General features: G+C 38.1%; 1 protein-coding gene across 4 annotated transcripts in view; it reads right to left on the bottom strand.

Moving 5' to 3' along the window:
* Positions 1-221: 221 nt before the first annotated feature.
* The window catches only part of PRKD1 (protein kinase D1), a 290,658-nt gene continuing 268,031 nt past the window's right edge, over positions 222-22,848 (bottom strand). For all 4 annotated transcript variants that reach the window (XM_087423100.1, XM_087423108.1, XM_087423114.1 and 1 more), the window contains 5 exons: positions 21,936-22,097; positions 21,293-21,391; positions 20,074-20,341; positions 2,057-2,142; positions 222-1,193 (listed from right to left, as the gene is read on the bottom strand). In XM_087423100.1, coding sequence (XP_087279226.1) covers positions 975-1,193; positions 2,057-2,142; positions 20,074-20,341; positions 21,293-21,391; positions 21,936-22,097 — 834 coding nt within the window. In that variant the 3' untranslated portion in view covers positions 222-974. The remainder of the gene's footprint in view (positions 1,194-2,056; positions 2,143-20,073; positions 20,342-21,292; positions 21,392-21,935; positions 22,098-22,848) is intronic.

Here is a 22,848-nt window from a genome sequence, read left to right as displayed (position 1 = left end):
CGTGTTTGGCTTTGGTCATTTTTCCATTTGAAAGCTCTCTTTTCTATTGGAAACTAGAGGACACACAAGACAGAAAGGCTCCACTACACTTGGAAACATAAAGCTAAATTCTTGACCAGGCGATTTTTTTTTGCTTTTTGAGGAGATACCTCTGCTCCTAATTGGCCTGAAAACACCAGTGCAGATTACAAATGAAAATAATCCAGTCAGATGGACACATATTTTGACAAGAATATTTATTTGTTCTTATTGAAAAATACACAAAGGCAAAAGGTTGCTTAGCTGCTGATTTTCCATAGTACAGCAGGGTATTGTAAGAAATGGGAAAATACATCTGTTATATCTGACAGTTTACATTTCTAAGGCATTTAGGCTTAAGAGTAGTAGGTGCGCCTAGGTCCACGTACTTGAGTTGAAATATACTGAGGCACGCCAGGCAGGCAAAGGGTTTGAAACTGTACAGTAAAACTCTTTCATGCATTTGTGTTTTAGGATTATATATCCATCCCCCATCCCCCATCATTCATGTTTTCCACATGAGTTTTGGAGTTGTTCATAGAACACTGGTAATAATCTACTCTTCAAGAGTTTGCTTATAATGACAATGCCGATGGGACACACAGAACAGAACTATTTCTGTAGACTCTTACTAACTTGAGGCTCCAGTAAGAAAAACACCAATTTGCAAAGGCACCGTGGAGACAGGTTTAATGCATTAAATATAACATGAATCATTCACAATAACAAGTTTAGTGTTTCAGGGAACTTTTGTTAATACAACACAGTTGGTCACACAAAATACAAATGCTTCTGTTGATTTGTCTTGGCAACTCAGATACATCAACAGTGCTAACAGTTTAACAGCTTTGTTCTCATCTGACAGAAAATAATGGCAGTTCTGCAAGGCAAATGTTAAACCTGACCGTATGTATTTATTAATTCCACAGTGTTTTGACAGATTATAGGGATGGAACTCAGAGGATGCTGACACGCTCACTGAGGGCTTTCATCTCTGTTTCTTCAGTCTCGGGACTGTCACTGTGGCTAGCACTTGGATTGATCAGGTGCGCGGGGTACTGCAGCCCCTGCTCGCCCGCATACTGCTCCCAGCGCAAGTCGTCGCTTTCATGGGTGATGTAGCGTTCCCCGATTTTGCATTCCAGCTCTCGTAAATCTAACCAGGTCTGATAATCCTGAGGAAGAAATTCCAAAATATTACCATAGAGATGATTAAAACTCATTAACACACTGTTTCCTATGTCATCACTTCCCACACCCATGAGTTACCCCTTTTTTCTTCCACTCTAACAGCGCTCGCTGCATCTTTCATCAGGCACCCTGAAGTGACAGCATCAGCACTAAAGCCATCCTATTTGCCTAAACTTTGCAAACGCATACTCTTTATATGATATCATGCCTCAAGGGGTGGGCAATGAATGCTTGCATTCAAGCAATTAGGAATGTTGGTATTCTTTTGAAATTTAATGCCTACAAATAATCCTTCAGTATTTCAGAGTATCATTTTTCTAAACTTTAAGTTCAATGTGAAAATAACAAATATTTAAGAGAAAGCAAACACATACATATGCTTTATATTTGCCATGCATTTGTTCCATGAATATTAGCCTAGCATTTAAAAATATGGCTTCCAAGTGAGTCCAGTGCATGACCAGATGGACATTTCCTTGGACAGGATCCTTAGGAAATGTCCATCAGGTCATGCAATCCTTATCAGGATTACATATACAGATGCTTTTGAAATCCGGTCCTCGAAGTTTAGTTATGACTTTTAGTATTTTTGTTTTTGGTTTTAGTTTCAGGGTGTGTGTGTGTGTGTGGTATGTTTTTCTCCTATCAAATTTTCCTGGTAAAGAGAGAGGTTTAGAAACACTAAATTGTTACTAAATCCTAAGGAGTTGCACGCATTCTGGCAAACAAATTGATATTAGAATTACACTTTTTAAAATACGACAAAAGATTTTTACAAATAACATCAAAATCTTATAAATATTTAGAAGCTCATACGATTGAGAAAATATCAGTGATTGATTTTTACCTGTAGCCAAGGGTGACTCAAGGTCTTATCCACGCTATAGCGCTTTCTCATTTTTACTTGCAGCAAGTTATTGATAAGATCAATGGCTGAAAAAAAATAATTGTTGGTAAAAATAGATGACAAATCTGGAACATATGTATAATTCATTTGCAGTTTATTTTACATTTCCTAGTTACACAGTTAAATGCAGCATAGTGATAACAGGCAGTAGAACCTAAAAAAAAATTCCTCTTGAGAATTCTAAAATCTTACCCTTCATTTTATTTTGGATGTTAAAAAATGAAATTCGAAATAATTGTGGGGGAAGGAGTATAAGTCTTTTGTGAGTACTACGTGAATTTGTCTTGGTCTAGTCTTTAAAACATTTCTCTAAAGTAGAAGTTTTGTTTAAATATACATCATTAAAATATGTCTTGCACTAATGGCAGGATAAAACTACTATTTAGGAGAAAGCATTTACTAATTTTGTTATAAAATGTGTTTGAAGTTTGAATACACATAATGGGCTTCATAGTCTTGAATTAAATGACAGACAGACATCTGGACACCATAATTAAAAGGAAAATAAAGCATAACATGGGCCATGACTCATGATACACTTAGAGCCTAAAAACCAATGGCCCACCAGGAAAACACTTTTGTCTCTTTCACTTTGCTTTTAAAAATAATCAATGAATTGGAATTATATCAGACTTCATTGTTTTCTAGGGGAAAACGGGAAAAACGCTTGTCTAACAAGAATTATTCTATGAGGTACGAACCACAGTCCTTCCAGCCTAGTACGCTGCCTCTGACTGGGACTTCAATGGAGTATAATCTAGGAAGAAAAAGTGACTCTTCTAGTTATCTAGTCTACAAAGCATCTTAGTTACCCAGAGTACCATGTGATGGAGTTCTCGCTCACCATTCTGAAAATTATATTTTCAGCCTATACAATTAATAGTTCATTATTCATTACATTCATTACCTTATGCTTCCCACTCATTCTTGTAATAACTTCCCATATTTCTTTCTTTCATCTTATGATTTTCTTCCCAAAAAGAGCTTAGTGAAATATGCCAAATTAACGGAAGCATTTCCATTTCACCAGAGTTAATCCCCACCCTTAACCTACCCTGGTCATTATGTTTCCTGAGAGATGGATCTTTCTACCAAAAGTCTTAATCAAGTAAGTAGCTGATAAAAAAACTGTGACTTAATTTCCCCAACCACCAAGTCCTGAATCAGGCAGCTTTGACTCTATTGTTTGGTCTACATCAGCCTGTGTGGACCTGAAAATATAGACCATCACAGGAGTCCAGAGGTCACCTGGAACAAAGATTGCTTCCTTCAATCTGAATGAATCAGAATCCTTCTCATTAGCAGGCAAAGACAAATGATTTCTACAGTCTTTTGGTAATCTAGAATTGTACCTCTCTTATACTAATATTCCAAATATTTGCCTCCATGGAAGGGCTGTAGAATCAAACACCTAAGAATTCTTTGATTGGAGAAAGCAAATGCAGTAGTACACAGTTAAGTGCTGTCTATGCCTATGCGCCTTGCCTTAGCTGGGATACCTTAGCAAACACAGTACTTAGTACAATTTCAAAATCCAAGCATGTGTTCTCAGAGAGCTTTTCAAAGTATAGTTCTCTCCGTGAACTGCGTATTGGGTATGTGCTTTAAAACATCCATTCACATGATTTACTCACTGGTGAGTAAAGTGCACCCTCCATTCTTGCTGCTGTGAAGTCACACAGCAAAAATGGAGGACAAGGGGTGAAGGGAGAGCTTATGTGCGACTCTAAGCATGCCACAGCATTACGCTTCCCCAGACACTGCAGGGAATAAATACATGGTATTAATTCACTCATTCTGCTTTGAATTCTATAATTAGGAAGGTAGGAGTACAGTAACTCAACAAAAGGTCTGGTTTGTGCCCAAATGGGCCCCAACAGTGAACCACACTGCCTAATGGGGAGGGAAGTACTGCCAGAGGAGAAACTACAAGTGTCTGAAGGGACTGGAATATGTGAAGATGAAGAAATTGTTCTGCTGAATGCAGCATACAATCACAAGTCTGACTACAGCCACTGGACCCAGGGGACCCGAATAAGCACAGCAAGATAACGACAAGTACCTCCAAGAGAAAACAGTTTAGGATATAAGGAGAGAATGAGAGGGGAGATGTGTGTGTGCATAAATACATGCGTGTGTGTATTTGTGTGTTTATAAATATGTTCTGTGGCTCCTGGCAGCAGAAAACAGAAATAATTAACTATTAAATGTTGGAACCTGGGGCCGGCCCCGTGGCTTAGCGGTTAAGTGACCACGCTCCGCTACTGGTGGCCCGGGTTCGGATCCCGGGGGCGCACCGACACACCGCTTCTCCAGCCGTGCTGAGGCGGCGTCCCACATACAGCAACTAGAAGGATGTGCAACTATGACATACAACTATCTGCTGGGGCTTTGGGGAAAAAAAAGGAGGAGGATTGGCAATAGATGTTAGCTCAGAGCCGGTCTTCCCCAGCAAAGAAGAGGAGGATTGGCATGGATGTCAGCTCAGGGCTGATCTTCCTCACACACACACACACACACACACAAATGTTGGAACCTGTAGTTAAATGTTGGGAACCTGGTGTTACTGGGAAAATAGGCCCACCATCAGGGTTTGAGAGCTCCATTCTACTTGTCACTGTTTCTGGAACTCTTAAAACATCCTTTTTATTAATCAAGTCTCATATAATCCAGCATTAACTGTACCATCCAAAATGCCTTTCATTAAACTCATTTTTAAAAGAGATTCTAAAGTGGCTTTTTTTTTTTCTACAGTGTTCTCTTTATTGGCCACGTTCCTTACATGTTTGTATCAGTCATTCATTTATCTGTTCATTCACCAAATCTTCCCAAAGGAATTACTGTTGGCAATTACTTAGAGAATACTAAGTTAATGATAAAGCCCTGGACCTGAAAAGCTCCCAATCTAGTTACAAAGTCAAAACACGTGCACATAAATGCGTGCACACACATATATAATGACAAAATGCACCATTTTGAATCTTTGACCTTTAATTAATATCCTACTCACAGAAAAAATGTTTTCTTCAGCTTACTTACTTCTGAAATATAACTAGCTAGGGTCCTAGATCGGACCATATATATCCCCAATGGTCCGATCTCTTTCATATATAAATTGTGTTGCACAATACTAGTGACAAGAATTCTTTTCTCCTATCTTGTGCCAAAAGTTGTCTTTTTATACCATACTCACATTAATCCCGTTTATGTAATAGATGCAATGGAGAACCTGACACTATATGGCAGCTCTTCAAGTCTTGGGGATGGTGATTTGCCTTAACCTCACCTTCTACAGTTCCTTCAGACTCCCTAGCTTTCCTGTGCATCCTCCTTTTAATGTTCACTAGCTGTTTCCCAATGTCCCTGTTCATTACTGACCAGAATTTTCCTCATAATTAATTACCAACTTGATTTGTACACAGATATTATTCATATAGCCTAGGATTGAGGGTTTTCTTTTTTGAAAAGTAGTTACTATTTTAATGTCTATTTTACATAAAAGGAAAAACTGAAGCTTCAAAAGGTCATGTAACTTGGTCAAAGGGAGATAGCTCCTAGGTAACAGAGCTGAAGTCGAAACCCAGGGGGACCAGCTACAAAGCTCCTGCTCTTCAACACTGTGGCATACAGCAGCTAGATCATACCATTGACTCATTAATACTAACTGATAATAATATCAAAAGTTAATTAAATTTTTTCCAATAATGAACATTAAATTCTTCTTAGTTACGTTTCCACCACATTTTTAGCCATGGAGATAGATATGTGTATATATATACACCATTGTGTATATTGTGTATATATACACAATATATATTATGTACCTAAATGCAACAGGGAGATACATATATATCTTTTTGACTTTAGCTCAACATTTCAGCAAAGACTATTCCTTTTTTATTTTTTCTTTTTGTGAGGAAGATTGGCCCTGAGTTAACATCTGTTGCCAATCTTCCTCTTTTTGCTTGAGGAAGATTGTCACTGAGCTAATATCTGTGCCAATCTATCTGTGCCAATCTTCCTCTATTTTGTATGTAGGACACTGACACAGCATGGCTTGATGAGCCATGTGTAGGTCTGTGCCTGGGATCCAAACCTGCAAACCCCGGGCCGCTGAAGTGGAGCACGTGAACTCAACCACTACGCCACTGGGCCGGCCCCAGCAAAGACTATTCCGAATGTGACACGCTCCCCTCCTATTATAGGGACTAATCCTCTTAGCTTTCCACCACTTCCAAACTGAATAAGGCTATCTGCTATGTATCAATCAAATTATTAGGAAGCTTTTTTCAGGATAAGGCTTAAATATAGGGCTTGATGACTCTATCATAGAACACAGTCCCAACTGCCATGCCTATTAGTTATTCATTGAGTAGGCTGATAAATAAGCAATGTTTCCTCCTAGGAACATCGCATCCAGTCCACATATTATTATCTTCTCCAAAGGCTATTGTGGGAGATTTTTTCAAATGTTTTATTATTGTCAAGACACATCAATTCTTGGTATTATTCATTCTACCAATCTGGCAATCCTATAAAAAAAATGCAATTATTCTGGAGTAATTGATTTTAAGTAGATTAATACTGACTTTTAGTCATTTCCTTCTAAGTACCAGGATTTGTTTTCTAAATGTTTGCAAACTATCCATTCAGCCATTCATTCCAGGATTTTGTCAAGGATAAATGTTAAGCTTCTTGTTGAGTGATTTCAGAATCCATTCTTTTCCCTTTTAGCAATTTAGAGAACTCCAGCCTGTCTTAAGTATCCTGGTATTTCTCTAATTTTATCCATGACTTATTAAAAATTACTCCCAATGGCTCTAACAGCACCTCTGTTAGCATCCTCAATACACAGTATGTTCAGTTCTGATCATGTATCATATTTTAGAGCTGCCACTGAGTGTCCTCTTGTGATAGCAATAGTCCCAGCAGAGACTGCAATGGGTAATGCATCACGGGTAAAAGATCCCTGCTAAGAGAAGGGGGAAGCCAGTAGCAAAGGAGCAAAAAGACTAGCAAAACTGGGAGTAGCCCCAGCAGTCCCAAAGAGAGCCAAGAGTCAGAAAAAAAGTCCAAATGAGGTCTCGACTCCAGTTCCAAAGCTCAAACCAAGACTCAGAATTCTGATCTAGAGGGAATGTGGTAGGGCATGCCTTTGGAACTGCAGGGGGGCAGGGAGGGAGAGACAATGGGAGAGACAGATACAAAATTGGGCCCTTCTGTGAACTTCTCTCAAAAACAAAGCAAAGCAAAGGAGAAAGGACCATGGTCAGGCTGTGGGAAACAGGAATTAAGGAAGATGACTGCAGCAGAAGGGAAAGTCAGAAGGAAAGGTGGCATGCTGGCACAGCAGCAGAACAGGATGCTGGTGCCCAGTGAGGGAGGGGAGAAAAATGCAGAAACTTCAGGTTCCCTGGAGCTCCACGAGGATCTGGAGCCCATGAGGAATCTGGAGCCCCATGAGAGATGGATATTTGGGACAATAGAGAATGCCTCAGAAATTCCTGGTACCCTGTACTTCTTTTCACAGATATACCAAAAAGTATATATCCAAACACCTGCCTTCCACGAGGCTAGGTTTATTGCAACACTGTGCTGGTGTCTCTGTGGTTTCGGGCACTAAGCAGATGCCATTTTAAACAGCTGGCATTGGGCTAGGGCCAAAGCTATGCAGGAAATGAGAATCCTCTATTCTCTCGGGTTATAGTTTTTGGTTCACAGCCCCCACCCCTTATTCTCTCAGTTTGAAGACGTTTCTCCCCCTCTCTCTCTGAAGAAAATGGGAGCAAAATCGGCAGTGGTTAGCTCCTCCTCTTTGCAGTAAACACGATGCCAACTTTTTTAGAGAACGGTAGGATTATTTTCTGATTGTACCCGCCCATTTACTCTAGGAGTTAGCCTTTCGAATATTATTGAGAGTTTTGTTCTCTTCTTCATCCTTATACTCAACTCCCTCCTTCCATATCATTAATAAATTGTCTTAAATCCAAGCTCTCTGTATATCTTGGGCAGCCTCATTAGGGTAATGTGGGAAGTCTTTCCTTTTCCTTTCTTATTGGAAATTTTGAAACAACTGTACGGTTCAAATTTTCATTTTCAAACAACTCCCTACCCCTCATGAGCAAAGAGTTTTGTACTTTCTAAAATGTCTCTTGCTGTGAATTCACACTAATGTTTCCTATAATTAAAAAAAAAAAAAAAAAAGAAAGAAAATCTGTTTTATGAGGTCTAATGATTCTTTTTTGCTACAATAAATTCTTGGCTCACACAGTTCCTTTCCCCCTAATTTCCTGTAAAGCACTTTCTCTTGTCGCCCCAACAGTTGAGAGACTAAAATGTCAGGAAAGCGAAGAGAAAATTTTATCAAACATTCTCTTTTACCAGAATGGGACTTTCAGCAGATGTTAAAATAGCTGATGTTCTGTGGAGCCTCTCTGCCAGGAGCAAGTATATCTGAACAAAAACAAAATTAAATGGTACATACAGGTGCTGAAGGGCTTTAGTTTTAATGTGAAAAGAAACATCTCAGCAGAGTGGTAATTGTATGGATTCCATTTTCTTCTGGTATTAAAATTCAGAATTATCTTTGAAATTGTGGAAACTATACGGCAGTCATTCACTATTTCAAAGCAGATACCATGTGTACAGACACAATAGGTCCTGTGTATGTAGAAGGGACATTTGTATACGCCATTGCTATGGCTAAACTGAACAGCATCCAAAGCTTGGAGAAAATTCTACAAAAAATGGAACGGGACATATTTAAATCCATAATCGGTCCCTCAGATCACACCTCTAAGTCATCTTCCATTTCCCATCTTCCACCGCAATGCATGTCTGTCTCCCCCCATTCTCCCCACTAGATTTTAGCTCCTTTAAGGTCACACAGATTGTGTATTCATTTTTGCACAGAAGTTTCATAAATATTTAAAATAAAATACATCATTTAATGCATTAGAAAAATGCTTCCTAAATAGCATTTGGTGGATTGAATACATTAATTAGAAATTTAAATGGCCATTTTCTCAGCTCTAAATTTTAACATCCACATTATGTGCATATGCTTTGTATATTTTGGATAAAATATTCCTGGATCATAGGACATCACAACTCTACACACTGTAACAGATCATAGGATCAGTGACTTCTATCAGAAAATCAGAATAACGCTAAGACTATCTGCCATACAGATCATATTTATTTTACAATGTTTATTTTAGAAGAGAAATGACCAGTGAAACCCTGAGGCTGGGCTGTTTTGTTCAGACACAGTACTTTTTATTTTTATTTTTTCCATACTCTCTTCTACGCACCCACAAATTATTCAAGTACAAATTTTCAAATTAGAAATCAGATCAGAACTATTATTCTAGTGATGGAGCCATCTCCTGTCAACCACTGAGCTTCTTGCCTTTAAGGCCGTGTTTTCTTTTTTCCCTTTCCATTCTGCCTCACTGCCTGTCACAGCGTAGTGCTCAGTACTTCTCCTTTGGTTTGCTTCATGCTGGTGGTAAGTTGTGTGTTTATTTTAAAGATCGTTTTGCAACCCTTCACATTCCAGCTCTCAACCCAGCAAGCTGTTGCCCAGCAACACTAACTGGGACGCTCCTCACCCGGGCTGACACCAGAGGCTGCCAGCAGCAAACAAAGCCGCTGGAAACCATCAGCTCACCCCTTCCTCAGTCAATTCCCGTGATCCTATGAAGTGCAAGACCTTTAGAGACTCAAGTCGGTGTCTTCCCTTTTCCAGTTCTTTCCTCCATAGAAAGTTATTCTATCAATGGCTACTCCTTTGCTTTACATTCTATTTCCTTTCCTTTTGAAGACTAGAAACACAATCTTGGAAATTATGAATTGTTTAAACACAGCATACAGCAGCCTCCAAACTGATCCCAAACTGATTCAAAGTTTAAAGCAGAAATCAAAATATATTTCTATTATTCTAATAATGTTCAGGGTGGATTTTTTTTTTTTTTTTCCATTTTCACTGCACATTAAAATCCTTTGGAGAGGTTTTTTGGTTTTCGGCTTTTTAAAAATGCAGATACCAGGGGCCGGCCTGGTGCCATAGTGGTTAAGTTCGCGTGTTCCACTTCGGTGGCCCAGGGTTTGCAGGTTCCGATTCTGGGCGTGGACCTTCACACCACTCATCAGCCCACGCTGTGGTGGCATCCCATATGCAAAGTGGAGGAAGATGGGCACAGATGTTAGCTCAGGGACCATCTTCCTCAAGCAAAAAGAGGAAGATTGGCAATGGATGTTAGCTCAGGGCTGATCTTTCTCACCAAAAAAAAAATGCTGATATTCACGCCAAAGGTCAAGTGAAAATTTTTAGGGGAGGAGCCTCTACGTAATGGTAGTTTTAGAAGCGCCTCAGGTGTTGCTAACACATGCAGCCAGGGTTGAGAATGGCTATGCTAAGCAGTGCTTCTCAGACTTTTACATGCACGTGAAAAACCCAGGGATCTTAAACTGAAGATTTTGATTCAGTAGGTCTTGGGTGGGACCTGAGAGTCTGTATTTTAACGGCTCCCATGAGGAGCCTTAGACCACATTTTGAATAGCAAGGAGCTTGAGGTATGAGAACACTGAAAGTGGTTAATAACCGGCTTAATATTGCCCAAAGGCCCCTGAATAGATGGATGTAAACATAGGAAAGGTATCTGTCCTCAGCCCCATTTTGTTCAGTGTTCTGGAATGAAGACATCGAAGGGTTTGAGTATAGCTTCCACTCAGAGGATGCTCACAGGAAGAGCAAATAAGTTGGATTACACAAATAAGTTCCAAAATAACCACAGTCTAGAGCTATGGGCCATACTGGCAAGATAACATTTAACAGGGATAGATGAAACTAAGTCCTTTATTTAGGTCCCACCTCCCCACCCCCCAAAAAAAGATCTAAGTACAGAATTGGAAGACCTAGCTTATCAACGACATGCTTGAGAAAGAATTCAGGCTTCTAAACCCACAGTAAACTCAACATGAGTCTCCTCATTGTCCCCGAATCAACTGTTACTTTATGCCATGCTAAAAAAAAATGTTTTCTTTATAATGAGGAAAGTGCTGGCTTTACTTTACCCTTAACCAGACTCACTGAACCTTGAGTTAGAACAGTTTTGGGGTTTGATTGCAAAAGAACATAAACAAAGAGGAGTGTGTTTGGACCAGAGTGAACAGGAGGTTGAAGGATAAACTGATTGCTCAGGAGAAGAGAAGGTTCAGGGGTGACATGATGGCAGCTTTCAAATCTCTGAGATGAGCCTTTATTTGGAGAAAGGAGTGGGCTTGTTCTACCAGTGGGTATAAGCACAGAGACATTTTTGCTCATTGTCTGAAGGTCAAATTAAGAAAAAAAACAGGGTTCCTCATGAAATTGTACATTTTCCAACACTGGAGCAATTTAAGAATATTCTGGATAAAACTGCTCAGTGGATTGGTACTGCGGAGCAGAATAGGGGTTAGATAAGATTTTTAACATCCTGTATTTTGAAACATTATTCTGTGTTGTCATTGTGGAAGAAAGCAAACTCACGGAATATTTAACCTTTGTTCTTCCTCTCCCCTTACATCTCCACATATATTCAGGTGTATTCATATTCATATATGAATATACTCCACATATATTCATATATTTATATTTCAACTCAACTATAATATATACATTTAGAAGTGAAATTTTAATTTTATAGTTGGAATATATAGGGAACATTTCAGTTTTGGGGGGCAAATAGCCAATTTTTGAGCACTTATAATGCCAATATTCTTGCTAAAACTCTTTCTAAGCAGTTTCTCTCTATGAATTATCATTTGTTAGAGAAAATTTTATTGATTACATTTTACTTGCTGTCAAAATAAATGATTCCTTTCCTGGTGGCACATCTCTTCAGATATTACCTCATTTGAATTTTGAAATATATGTGTGTACATACACACACACACTTAAAAATTCTCTCTACTGGTAGACTTTTTTAAATCATTGTATACCTTCGTTTCCTAATTTTAAAGTTCCTTATTATTGAACAAAACACATATTTAAAAAATTAAAAACAAGTAATTCCAGAACTTCAAGTAGAGATTGTTTAAAACGTTAAACCCCAGTGGAAGTTCTGACCCACATAATTCACTTCAGTTTATCAGTAGGGATAGAATTTCCTGGCACCCATTCAAGCATTTTTAAGCAGTTCACTGGCTAGTCCCCTTGCATCTCCTCCGTGCTGTTATGTGTGACAGTGGTGCTAATATGTTGACAAATCACTCTATTCATTAATATTCAGCAGGCTTGCTGGATCTGCAAGCCTCATAAACTGTTACAAACACAGTTTAATTATTAAAATGACAATTGTCTTTCTTTTGTTTCTCATACCATTGGATTTCTGGGTCTCATCTACCCAAGGCTTATTTTCAATGGGGTTATTTTTTGTTTTGAACAATACGTAGTGAAAGAGGGACCTACAGCTGGTTCCTTTTCATGGCAAAGTGCTACTTCCAACTTAAGTGTTTAGCGTTCTGGAACACTGTTGGATTCTGAAAACATACCATGTGGCACTGGTGCTAGGCTTTTATTTAGCTTTGCTTTGTGTTTGTACTGGCTGTATTTTTCATCTCCAATTTCTGGGGGAGAAAACACACTTGTGACCAATTTTATTTGAATTTACCATACTGAATGGCAAAACTTGCTTTTAAAGTAAAATTTAGATGCTTTGATAAATTTAGTGGTATATTATGATAGCCATTCTGTGCCTTGAGATGCCATATATTCTACACTGTACAGAAATGTCAGCAAAGGATTGAGACCAAGCGAAAGAATAAACTACAGTTGTGCCTATCGGGGAAAGGAAGAGGCAGCAATACCACCATTGAGGCAGTTGGAGCACACAAATGGAAAAAACCTATGTCACTGGTGCACCACCACGATTTGATTATTCTGAACTAAAGACAAGCTATAGTATTAATGCAAGGGCATTTACTTCTTTTTCTTTCCCTTTTTATATGTGGTATGTCAAGGCTTCGTGTCTGATCTTAATTCTTGATAATACCAACTAACCATGTGACTCTGAAGTTGAGCAGTAACAACACAGCAGGCGACCTGAGAATAGGTGCTTCTCCAGACTCCACCTGTGAACACAGAAAATGATCTCTGTCTGCGGGGGGCGGGGGCTCATTGTGAGACAATTTCCTAGAGGTTGCCTCTGTGTTGATTACTGCCTGCCTGCCTCCCTAACGGCATCTAAAGGAATATCAAAACTCAGAAGGAAAAAAATAGTAATTTCTCTGGTGATCTTCATGGTCTATTACTAACCTTCCTCAAATTTACCATGGGTCTCTAACTGAACACATCAATTCGATTTGATGATGGAAATGTTATTTTCCTCTAAAGAATGTTTTCCCTTCGCTGCAAGTTTGTCATCCTTCTCTTAGCAAGACAACTTGCACGGAAGCAAATTATACCTCACTTTACCAGCTCTACGATCCACGTCACTCCTCTTCTTCCTTTAACAATAAACTCTTGGGAAAACAAAAGCAGTATAATAAAGTCACATACAAAAAAGAATAATTTAAGATGCGCATAATGATTTTGAGCAACTGAAGGAACTCTCTCTGAAAAGAGAATTTGTTTGACTTGCACACTTGAAAATTCTCCTTTGTGGGGCATAGATGGGTTTAGAGGTTGAAGATCACATCATCTGCTCAGTCATGATGCCAGGGTTGGTGTTATAGAAGAGGAAACATAACCCTCTAGCTCTTCAGTGAAGAACACTCATATATAAAATACTATATATATTGTTTGTGTATTTAAAATTTTAGACAACTTTTAGACCAGACATGGAAGAATTATAGTTATACAAAAGGTTGTATTCCATTTATTCCTGGAGCCTTCTTTCCCTCCATGCACTTTTGTTCATTTTTATTATTTTTCACAAAATGTCACGTGTGCCTGGCAAAAGACCTAAATCAATAAACCAGTGCTACTCAAAGTGTGGGCTGTGGATCATTGCCACTCTGTGAACTGTTTATTGGTCTACGATGAGATAAGCGTAGAAAGTGAGGCTACATCTTCAGAAACTTTTATAGGAATTTGACATTGCTGTCACATCCTTATTATATTTTACAAAGTACTCGCCATGTGTTTGGAAATTAAAATAAAATAAAACTGGTCTTTTATCACAGATAGTTTGAGAAGAACCACCTTAAAAAAAACAAAACAAAACATAGATTCCCTTCCATTAAGGACAATGAATCATTTCATTCCAATTTTCTCTACCTTATTGTCCTCCTCTCTCTCCCAATTAATTTAGTTATATTAAGTTAATGTACTCGCTACCTTTGTAATTTAGAACAGTGCCTGGCATGGAATGTGAGATATACATTCATACACATATATGTAACATTTATTCAAAAATATTAACTCATAATTAAATCATGTATTAAATCATACACGTAAACATATATAACTCAATCTATTCACCCAGGCAGAATCCCATTTAAGGGCTCTTACAGCTCTCTTCACCTCTTCTCTGTCCTCTTCCTCCGAAGTATTATAGAAGTTTCATTAGTTACATTCTTTTGCATAATTATAATGTGGTCAGACATGCTTGGTCTGAAGGTTATATAAAATTTAAAATAATAAGCAATATATGGAATCATTTATATATAATTATCAACTGATGAACTATAGGATTACAACACATATCCCCTATAATCCTATAACCTATAACCTCAAAGTACTAAACCTATGCCCACTCAAAGGAGAATTTTCAGGTGTTAAAAGGACTCTCTTTCCCAACGTTTCTTTAATTGCTCAAAATCATGACACATATATTAGTTGCTTCTTTATTATACAACTTTTGAATCTCCTGGAGTTTACATATTTTTTTCTTCTTGACAAAAGAAGCTTGTGTTTCTTTTTCTACTCTTACTATATTCATGGCAATCTATATCGAAATACATTTGACATTTCAAACAAATTACGTCTTGATATTAAATATCTGATAAAGATGATGATGTGGATGCAAAAAGATGTTAGGAGTGAGAGAAGAATTTTATAATTTATCTAAATTTGAATATTAGAAACTTATTTAAAATTTTTTAGAGCACTGTCAGCTGTCAGGTCTTTCAGGGGTTAATCAGGGCTCTCAAGCACTGTTTGCAAGTGTGATCCATGGACTTCTATTCTGAGCGTAGGATGGCAGTTTACACGGATGGAGCCTGGGAATCTCCATTTTTAACTAGCTCCTCTGATTAACTGTGGGCATGCCAAAGTTAAAAAAATGCCTGCTCTAGACCTAGAGCTAGACCTGGGCAGGTTGTTTAAAATGAGCCATAGTTAAGGAGGGTCTTTGGTAAAATTATTAGGCACCCCCTACCTTGAAAATATTCCTGTGTTCTGACTATTAGCTAGTTTTTCCATTTCTCATTTCTCCACACTTCTGGTACTTACTTCTTAAGTCACAGACTGAGTCTTGCTTGCAATTTCCTGATTTTTTGGCAATGTCCACCCAGGATTTACCCTTATTATGCACCAGATGTGACAAACATGGGTGATAGCCTGGCCTATCTCTTGTTCTTTTAGAATTGCTAAAAATGCAATGAAAGGAGAGGCATATTGGTACATGATCAAGTAAGGCCCAATTTTCCTTGGTTTCATCTGATTATCTAAAAAAATGTTTAAGTGATAATGGGCTACCTTTTTCATAAGATAAAGTAAATTTGCCTAATGAAGTAAATATTTTAAAACAGGTGCACAAGTCCTTTCAAGGAACCAAGAAAGGTCATAGGATGGATGTGCTGAGGGCTAAGCTTCACCTGGTGTGAGATAAAGCTGGAAGCGTGAGCGAAGCCATGTCTAATTATTGATGAGTAGTAATAGATAACTGGATGATAGATGGCCATCCAGATAGTCACAGTGATGAAATGAAACAAGGTGGAACACACAACACTGCCTTAGAATGAACTGAAATGTTCTCCAACTCCCTTCCCAGGATTACCTAGAGTCTCCTCTTCTGCAATTATTTGTAATCATATGATTCTGGAATGTTTTATCGTACATATGCATTCTTATTTAGTTATATTGTATAACTATATATATAATGTATGTATTTAGTTACATCTATAACTATGTATAACTGTAATTAAATATGTATGTGTTTAGTTACATATATAACTTTATATAATTGGTTATACATATGTGTGTACATAACTAAGCACATATATACAGATAGATAGATCATGTAAAGTGATTGGGAAATAGAAAGTGTTCAATATATTTAAGGTAATCTAGTTATGTCAATCACTATGCTAAGTGCTTTCCAGTGCAATCTCATTTAATACTTAACCCAGTGATTTAGGAATTAGTATCACTCTATTTCAGACAAGAAAACTGAGACCTAAGAGAATAAGTAACTTGGATGAGGTCACCAAGACACTAATCGGAAGAGCTCTCGATTCAGGTCTTTATCAGAACATGATCCTGTTTCTGTGTATTTTTAGACATTATTAAAAATTGTGTTGCTACTCTAGTTCTAAGCTAGTGAAAGCATATTAAAATTTTACTGTGACAGCATTTCTAAATCCATCAGAAGGATAATCAAGAGACTGTAAATGTGGTGGATAAGAGCAGCTACCTTGGAGCCATTGGACAGGATTTGTGCCCTGGACCCACCCAGACAAGCCACTTAACCCTCTACGCCTGCACTGCCTCAACTTTAAAATGGAAACAATTATATTTCCTACCCAAGAGTTGGGGACGATTAAATGAGTTCATATATGTAAAGTGCTTTAAGTAGTGCTTGACTACAGTGCAAACATTATAGAAGTGTTAGCTATTATTATTTTTTTCTTTCAAAACTTAATTAATTTTACTATCTCCATTTTACCTGTAACATTTGCTAAGGTAAGTTTTCCTCAAATTTTTTCTCATTTTTCAAATCATACCTTGATTTACACACAAAAATCTATTTTTATAATGGGCATCTGTTAATGCTTTTGTGTTTGTTTTTAGCTGAGTATCTTTTCCCTGCAGGTATCTTTTCTCTCCAGCCTGGAGCGGCTCTCCAACATCCACACAGCCAATCAGAGCCAGCCTCCTGTGGCGACCATGTTATTGTTCCCAGGATATTACCGGATTCAAGCACAGCCAATCAGTGCCCCTTTCAGAGACTCTACGGCTCCTGGGAGAGAATTACTCTTCTTTTCTGAGATCATGTACAGTGAGTACCATGTAAGCCTAGAGCTGCTGGAGGATCACTTTGCATCACATGAAGAGTCCACCTAAGAAGGGAGCCACCAAAGTAAAGCAGAGCTGAGAGATGGAGAAACGTGACACTTAAACTGCAGGATCCAGATGAATGAGGCTCACCTTGTAGACTTCCCAGTTGTATGAGTCAATAAACTATCTTCTGCCTAAGTTAGTTAGAGATAGGTTTCTATTATTTGCACACAAGAGTCCTGATTAATTCACTGATAAACTATTAGTAACCATATCTCCAGAATGCTGGTACTCAGCTTATTATATTATCATCGCAAAAGTAATTGAGTTTAAAATATTCCCTATAGTCCTAAATATCAAGCCATGATAAATAAGCACTTTTTGGAGTGCAAAGATGTATGGTGCAAAGAATGGAGACAAATAAATGATTTCAAGTCCAAGCCCTACTACTATGTGACTTCAGGCAAGTGACTTAACCTTTCTGGTTTCTCTCTAGTACAGAGACCAAAACAAATTATCTATTAGAGGATTGTTGGGAGGATCAAATGGCACAGTGACAGCTCAAGCACTCCAATATATAGTATTACATTGTATCAAGTCCATGTCTACACTAAAGAAAAAAATCTATGAATTTTTTCATTCTGGCACATTTATGTATGCTACAAAGACCTTACAACTTCCTTTTTTCTTTTGCTTTTTCATGACAAGAAAAAAAAATACAACTAAAAATATGTCTGAAGAACACTTTGGAAACATGCACATCAGGTTGCACATAATTTGTAAAATTATACAATTCTTGGCTACCCATCAGAGCAACTGCTTAGCTTAGTGTTCTGTTATTCTCCTCCTAAATCCAAATCCTTGGCTCACCCCACACCTCCCTTTATAGACGCCTTTCACATCCTTTATCTCATTCAGTCTCTGTTATAGCCTCATAATATAGGCAGGAATCATTACCCTGTTTTACAGATGATGAGCTGAAGCTCAAAGAAGGTAAGTGATGGCTAATGAGAATGGCAGATAGGACGATATCTAAAACTGCTTGACTGTTGATCCTTACCTTTGACTTTAAGAGTCACTGAGGTGCCTAGATTTTTATTTCCTTGTATCTGGATTCTTAGTGGTTTTGGTGTGGTTTAAAGTACCTGAGACTCAAAATTTACTAATACCAGTTGTGCCATCGTCTGCCAGACACTAGTTTGCTTGTGTATTTATCAGATCTGACGTGCTTAAAATTATTTGGTACCAGCCCCTGTTATGACTTCTAATCAGGGAATCATTTGTTCTCAAAATAGTGGGATAGAATCTGGGCCAGTAATTACTTTTGCAACACCTCAGCTCATATTATGACATAATTTAACTAACTTTTCTTTATATTCAAGTATCAGCTCTGTTCATACACCTGCAGTGAGGTAACTCATTTGCCCTCCAGAGCCTCAGCTAGCAAGTAATACAACTTCTGTGCCTCAAAGGCAAGGATGAGCCAGAGGAAGATACTGAGCAGAGAGGCCAGTTAATTTCCAAACTGATACTTGAGTCATTTAGAAAAGCGGGGTTCTATCTGAGCTGGACTCCACACCACTTTGTCCGAGTGGCAGGAAATTTTTAGTGCTCAGACATATCCATAGCCAAGTAAAATGTGCACTCTCTGGTCAAACATAAATGCCTTTTGAATTGTTCCATGTAATTCCCTTTCTGAAATGCCTTATCTCTTCCTTTTCAATTTTCAGTGACTGGCCTAAGTTCCACCTCCTCTGAAAATGCAATTCTGACTAGTAAAGTCCTCAGTGACCCTTCCTCCCCTGAACTTGAAGATCCTGATTTTATACCTAGCTAACAACTGAAGGAAATAAATAATCATTTTCCCAAATTCATATAACTCATCTTCCAGCTAGCTTCAAGTTCTTTGAAGCACATTTTATGTTTTGTCCTTCACTTTCTTTACTTTCCTATTACCTCTAATGTATGTATACTGTGGTTTCCCAACAGGAGTTTCTTGAGCCATTGACGGCTATGCCTCTGGTCTCCATTATCAGCGATTATTAACCATTCACAATCTATAACTATTCACTGCTGGCCTGGATAGGTTATATTTACATGGCAAGGCCAGCACATTTCCACGGTACCAGACAGTGGGCATCATTTGTTCCACTACTTCAAGAAAAAGTACTCCACTACTCCAAGAAATTATTTTTAAAGATATATAATATATAATACCGACCAAATAGAAACAATCTAAAAATATAATACCAGGGAAATGGTTAAATAAAATATTATACATGCTCTGATGTCACAAAAAAGAAATGACTGCACAAAGAATTTGTATGATATATGTAATATTATAATTAAAATATCAATATCATAAAGTTCTTGTCTCCATAATAGATTAAAAATGCTTAATACAGAAACAGGGATATAGTAAGTAAAGATTACTCTTGGTAAAATTAGGTACTACCATTAAATCAGTGTATAAATATTTATAAGTTCTAAGGAGTATACCAAAATATTAAGTTTCTTCATTTCATTTACCTCTTAATATGTATATCTCAATTTCTCCATAATACATATACATTTCATCAGAAGATATTTTTGGTCTTCATTTCCTTTACTTCTCAATCTACCTCAAATAATTCGTGCCCCTACTCAGCAGGCAATGTACATTGAGCATTTATCAATTGAACAATTCACAACAGAGTTACTAACAGAACACTTAGGGATTAAACCATTACCACTCTCGAATGGAAGCTATTACCTTCGTGGGAGATTTCCTTCCAGGGGTTTGGGGGGTACATGAAAGCTGCATTCTGGATTTGGTCATGTATGTCTTCATCCTCATTAAATGGGAACGTGCCACTCAGGCTTACATAGATGATGACCCCAACAGACCACATGTCTAGAGAGCGATTGTAGCCCTTGTTCCTTAGGACCTCAGGAGCCAGGTAAGCTGGGGTGCCCACCACCGACCTCCGGAAAGACTTCTCTCCAATGATCCGGGCAAAACCAAAATCACAAAGTTTCACCTGTTGATAATGATGGTTTGCAGAAATGGTAAGGTCACAAACTGTGTCTGTGTATGTCTTAGCCCAGGTCCGCCGAAGACAACTATAATCTTTACATATATCGTATGGATTTCTCATGGTAGAAGTAATAGCCATTTTCCTTTTTATGTACTTGAAGATAGTGGTTTACGTACCGATACAAAAGTAGGTTTTCACTCATAAAAATATCATCTAAACGTCCTCCCTTCCTCCCCCACAAAACCAAGAGATAAATGTGAAAATATGTATACTTAGAAGTGGGTAATATTGTTGTACGAGGCAGGAAAACATCATGCAAACTGGGAAAGTGACAGATTTAACTCAAGGGCAGATTATAAATAAAGGCTGAAGAAACAGGGACACGGTATGTCATCCACAATAAACCTCCACGTTAGCTCTGCACGGGTGTCTAGGCAGGACCTGAAGGGGTCAGGGAGGCAAGGAAGGACAGTCACCCCAGCCAGGTCACTTCAGATGCAAGATTCCATGGGGAGAGACCCTCTGAGGGTTTATTTTCCACCCTCTGAGCTGAGGAAAAGCAGAAACTTTTGCCCTTGTCCCTGAGAACAACACTGAACGCAAACGTCTTGCCCAACATTAGAGAGCTGATCGCATCCCGGGATTTTTAAGTGTTCTCATTCTCAGGCCAGTGCTTTCAGCATTGGCCCAGAGCTGCCAGTTCTTCAGGATCTGCACACAACAGATGCCAAAAAGCAGAATGAGAAGGCATGGTGCATACTAGTAAGGCAGGGTGACCTGAGAAGCCAGGATGACAAAACCCCAGTCCGAAAACACAAGATAACAAATGGATGAAAAGGAACAGGTAAAACTTGAAACAAATAAAGGTTTTGAGGAAAAAAGGTGACAGGATGCTGCAGGGGAGCCAGTGTCACTGTCAGCTGGCTTTTTGCTGAGCGAGGCTTTTATACTTGCCTGAGGGAAAGGATCGGCTGATGCTAGCAACACGTTTTCTGGTTTGAGGTCACAGTGAACGATATTTTTAAAGTGAAGATGCCGCAAAGCCACAAGTATCTATAAAGAAGAAAATCATCAAGATAATTTTATTTTGGTCCACCGGTCTCTTTCGAAATGTTTTCTACTGGGACATAAATTTAAAGGGCCAAGAGAAAACTCACAATGAACAGTTTAGCTTCCTTATGCTCAAGACACTGAAATGAGCTAGATGAACATAGCAGGTTTCTAAGGAAACTTCAACGGAAAATGTAGCAGATTATAGTATTCCTACAGCAGCCAAGACAGGTGGAGATAAAAGAATTCAATAATGTCTAACAGGGATACTCATTCTTGAATATTTTCAAAGAATCAGGACTCAGCCACTGTGCATTTAAAAATTTCATGAGTAGATTTAACACATGGGCCTGCATACACATCACTCATTTGGTGTGAGTGACACCACAGATATAAACTAGATAATACAATAAGTCATTGCAACCTCTTCGAGTGTAGTTTACACTTTGGAGGTAGGGACTGAACAAGCCTAGGAAGCTGCAGTTAACCAGTGATAACATCTGATATTAAATATTATCTTTTTTTCTGCCTCTAATTGATTTCTTACCTGAGTAATTAAAAACTTCGTTATGTGCTCTGGCAACCTGCCCTTTTCACTTGACAAGATCATCTCCAGCATGTCTCCATGGAGTTTTTCCATAACAACAAACACTCTTTCAGGCGTCTCAAACATACACTCCAAATTTACAACACCAGGGTGATGAAGGTTCTATTAAAGATAAATAAAGCACTTGAAGAAAATGAGTTTTTTGATACTGTTTGGCAAGCTCACTGATGATACGAAACTGTTCAAGCTTAAAGCTATGGAGAAACCCACGCTTAAGATTTTTAACACCTCTAAATTCCACATGTGCTGCCTTGTATTTCTGAAATTCTTATGTCGCCAAAAAATACATCTTTACTTTCTATGCATAGTGAAATTATTTTTTCTATGCTAAAAATCCAAGTTCCAGCACAGTGAATTGCTAATTAGGTTTTAATTAGAATACCATATTGAGAGATGTGTAATTTCTTAGGATCATCTCCAATATTAAGCATACTGTCCTAAATAAGCATACCAGGCCATCTCTACACACTTTGTAGAAATTTCATGCAGAAAAGATGAAATTTGTACGTGTGCTTCTGACTGCATTCATGAAGCACATTAGTTAAAACTTTCTAAAACTGCTCTACTACTGGAGGCCACAGTAGTTTGCTACGGAAGCTCTTATACAGAGTGAAGATCGCCATGAAAACAGCAAAAAAAAAAAATTATTATTGAGTCCCTGCTTGTCAGGACACCATGCTACATGGAAGTCCTATGTGGCTCTCAAGCACTCAACAAATATTTCCACGATAAAGTAATGGCTAATAATGATAGGGTCCATTTACCTCAACATGTTAATTGTCACACATGTCAAGTAAAATTACTCTTAACATTAGATGGGCCCTTGTAATAACGCTTAAGTCTGAATGTTGGT

This window comes from Ceratotherium simum, chromosome 3 (assembly GCF_057802395.1).
Source record: "Ceratotherium simum simum isolate JZ-2026a chromosome 3, ASM5780239v1, whole genome shotgun sequence".
NCBI classification, from domain to species: domain Eukaryota; kingdom Metazoa; phylum Chordata; class Mammalia; order Perissodactyla; family Rhinocerotidae; genus Ceratotherium; species Ceratotherium simum.
Note: the sequence above shows the minus strand (reverse complement) of the source record. Positions and strands in the feature narration are given on the sequence as shown.